The 3373-nt window shown below is 36.4% G+C and overlaps 1 protein-coding gene across 1 annotated transcript; it reads left to right on the top strand.

The window, feature by feature from the left end:
* Positions 1 to 731: 731 nt before the first annotated feature.
* LOC145566501 (lectin-like protein) lies at positions 732 to 1826 on the top strand. Its single transcript, XM_081625903.1, has one exon. The coding sequence runs from the start codon at positions 732 to 734 to the stop codon at positions 1824 to 1826; it is 1095 nt and encodes a 364-aa protein (XP_081482029.1).
* Positions 1827 to 3373: the final 1547 nt, after the last annotated feature.

Raw genomic sequence — 3373 nt, 5'->3', positions numbered from 1 at the left:
TGTTTTTATACTATTATTTCTTATTCTATACTATTATTATTCCAGCGAGATTTTCAATGAAGAAAGAGGAAAAGAGAAAAGAGCATATATTTTAACTATACTTTTACTGTTAATTTTATACAGTTATTATTGATTTTTATACCGTTTTCGTTCTTCCCGTAAAAAAAAAGAAAAAATATTTTCGTCCTTTAATATGGACCATACCTAATAGCAGCCCACCACGCTGAATAAGTGAGTAAAAAACTAACAAGTGGAATAAAACATTTAATATCTCCAACGATATGTCATCTACACAGCAGCTGGCAACAAAATTGGTCCCAACGACAAAAATAAAGTTGTCCATAAAGCATGTTTTATTTTAATTCTTTCCCTCTTCTTTTCCCCATCTTCCTTTTCTTTTGTCGATTATTATATTCAAAACAGAAGATAAATCATGATTTGAGTCAGATTTTATCAACGACCAAGAGAAAATAAAGTTCACTACATAGGTCCTCTGTTTATTTTTTCTGCAGAAATCGAGTAAGTGCATTTAATTTTCTTTCACTTCCTTCAAAAAAATCAAAAAAAAAAAAAAAAATGCCATTTTCTCTACACATTTTTCACAGTATTATACCACTCTTCCCGTGCACTCTACTTGAACAACTCACCAAACCCTAGATTCCTCCTTTTTTCCTCACCTCTCAAAATACCCAAATCATAAATCACATGTTACCCACTTCTACAAATCAATGATGGCGATGATTTTCAGTTTAAGGTACTCTTTGATCTTGTATTTTGCTATGTTTTTCTGTTTTATGGATGATGTGTTAGTTCATTCGAGTTCTACTTCATTTGGGTTCAAAAATTTTGGAAATAATTCAAAGTTTTTGGACTCTGAAATCGAGTTTTATGGTGAAGCAAAGGTTGATGAAAATGGGTCTTTTGTTAAATTGACTGAATCTCATTCATTCAGTTCGGGTCGGGTTATGTACAGAAAACCCATTAAGTTGATGGGTAGAAATGGGAGTAGGAAGGCTTCATTTGGGACTTATTTTACATTTTCTCTCTCCTCTGAAGGTGGAGATGGGATTTTGTTTGTAATGCTTCCAAAAGGGTATTCTTCTGGTGGGTATAAAGGGAAACTTTTTGGGTTGTCGAATGAATTGATTCAGAAGAAGAATAGAGCATTTTTCGCTGTAGAATTTGATACCAAATTTGATGCTGAATTCGGAGATTTGAGCAATAATCATATTGGAATTGATGTTGGTAGTTTGGTATCAGTAAAAGTAACAAATGTGTCGGATTTGAAATTGAAATTGAGTAGTGGGAAGAAGCTGCAATGTTGGATCGATTACGAAGCGAGTTCGAAACGAATCGAGGTTCGAATGAGTAAAGAGGGTGAAGAAAGACCTGTTTCTCCATTGTTATCTTGTCCTGTTGATTTGTCAGAAATGTTCAAGGGTGAGGAGGTTTTCTTTGGGTTAAGCTCATCAAATGCAAATTCTAGTCAAGTATGCAAGTTATATTCATGGAGCTTCAAGTTAAGACCAGTTCCTTATTGGATGCATTCGCATCCATTAGATCCTAAACCCGTTGCGAAAGATGCAGAGGCGGTTGTGATTCGACAAAAGAGTGACTGTAAGCTGAAGGTTCTTACAGCTTTGATTCTTGGCACTGCGTGTGGAGCTCTAGGAGCTTACATTGTGATGTTTGTGTGGAGTGTTTTCGTTTCAAAGAAGCCGGTTGCTCCTGAAGAGTATATGATTAAACCTGTGATGTATGACTATGACAAAGTTCATGTACTTGCAGTTGACAAGTCTGATGATGATAAGAACTCTAAGAAGTAGGCTTAGATTTTCGATTTTTTTGGTATTTTTGGGGTTGATGTAAATGTAATCTTATCTCTTCTTTTGGGTGTTCTGTATGGTTTGGGTTGTATTTTAGCCTGTTTTTCATTATTCTCTGATGTATGTAGGTTTAGTTTGAACAATGTAGTGTTTTGATCTTGGTAGTTAACTGTGTAAGACTGATGTTTAGGCGTAAGCCTTTCTTTCTACTCTTGTTTAGGCTTAAGATTGTGCTCAGATTGCTTAAGGTGCTTTTGATTTAACGGCTATTTCACCGAATGCCACTTGAGTACTTTAAAAATTCACCAAATGTCATCGGACTTTGCAGAATTTACCAAATGTCACCCAGTTTTTTAAAAATTCACTGAGTGTCATTAATGACTAACAACCGTTAACTCCGTTAGTCATTAGGGTTTAATCATGACACATGTCATGATATGATTGGACCATATATCTTAATTCATAAAAATTAAAAAAAAATACCCCACAATTTTGCCAGCCACCTACCCACCACCGCCAAACCCTAGCCCCTCCCCTTATCTCGCCGGAAAACGATCGACCCACCCCTTAACCACCAACAATCGGCCGGCCGGTCCTTTAGCAACCCCATGACCCACTGTCAACCCCCAAAACCTCCCACACAAACTGCTCCGACCCCGTAAACCACCAACACGAGCTTCCCCCACCCCAATAACCACCCACACAGCCTGCCCCGACCCCAAAAACCACCGGTAAAAACTCCCCTCCTCCCTTCTCCCACCGTCGAAATGACCGATTTCGAGGGTGGGGAAAGGGAGGAGGGGCGATTTTGGCGACGGAGGAAAGGAGAGGGTGCTTGATTAAAGCTCGCTTTTTGGTGGTTAAAGGGGTGGCCAGCCGTTTTCCGGCGAGATAAGGGGAGGGGCTAAGGTTTGGCGGTGGTGGGTAGGTGGCTGGGAAAATTTTGGGTATTTTTGTTTTTTTTTTTAATTTTTATAAAATTAAGATAAATGGACTAATCATGTCATGACATGTGTCATAATTAAACCCTAATGAATAACGGAGTTAACGGTCGTTAGTCATTAATGACACTCGGTGAATTTTATAAAAATTGGGTGGCATTTGGTGAATTTTAAAAACCTTGATGGCATTTGGTGAATTATTAAAGTGCTCAGTGGCATTTGGTTAAATAACTGTTGATTTAATGTTACTCTGCTGTTGAATGTTTTCAGCATTGATTACATTTTGACTTGATATTAAGCTAATATTATTTCACGAAACAATCCTCTAATTTGATTATTAATATTTGTGATTGTGTATTAATTTTTATTTTTTATTTTAATTTTTATTTTTTTAATTTTTTTTTTAAAATAAATCGTGAAGATAATTTTCTGTCAAAGATATAAAGCTTTGGGGAAAATAGATCAGCCATACATAAGAAGTTTCACCAGTACGGAATCTAGCTACTAAAGGCGCTAAAGTATTACCCGATCTACGAAAATGATTACAATTGAATGAAATAAAACCATCTTTTAAATTCCAAATATCTTCATAGAAAAGCATCAAGG

The sequence above is a fragment of the Chenopodium album genome, chromosome 11 (assembly GCF_948465745.1).
Source record: "Chenopodium album chromosome 11, dcCheAlbu1.1, whole genome shotgun sequence".
In the NCBI taxonomy this organism is placed as follows: Eukaryota; Viridiplantae; Streptophyta; class Magnoliopsida; order Caryophyllales; family Amaranthaceae; genus Chenopodium; species Chenopodium album.
Note: the sequence above shows the minus strand (reverse complement) of the source record. Positions and strands in the feature narration are given on the sequence as shown.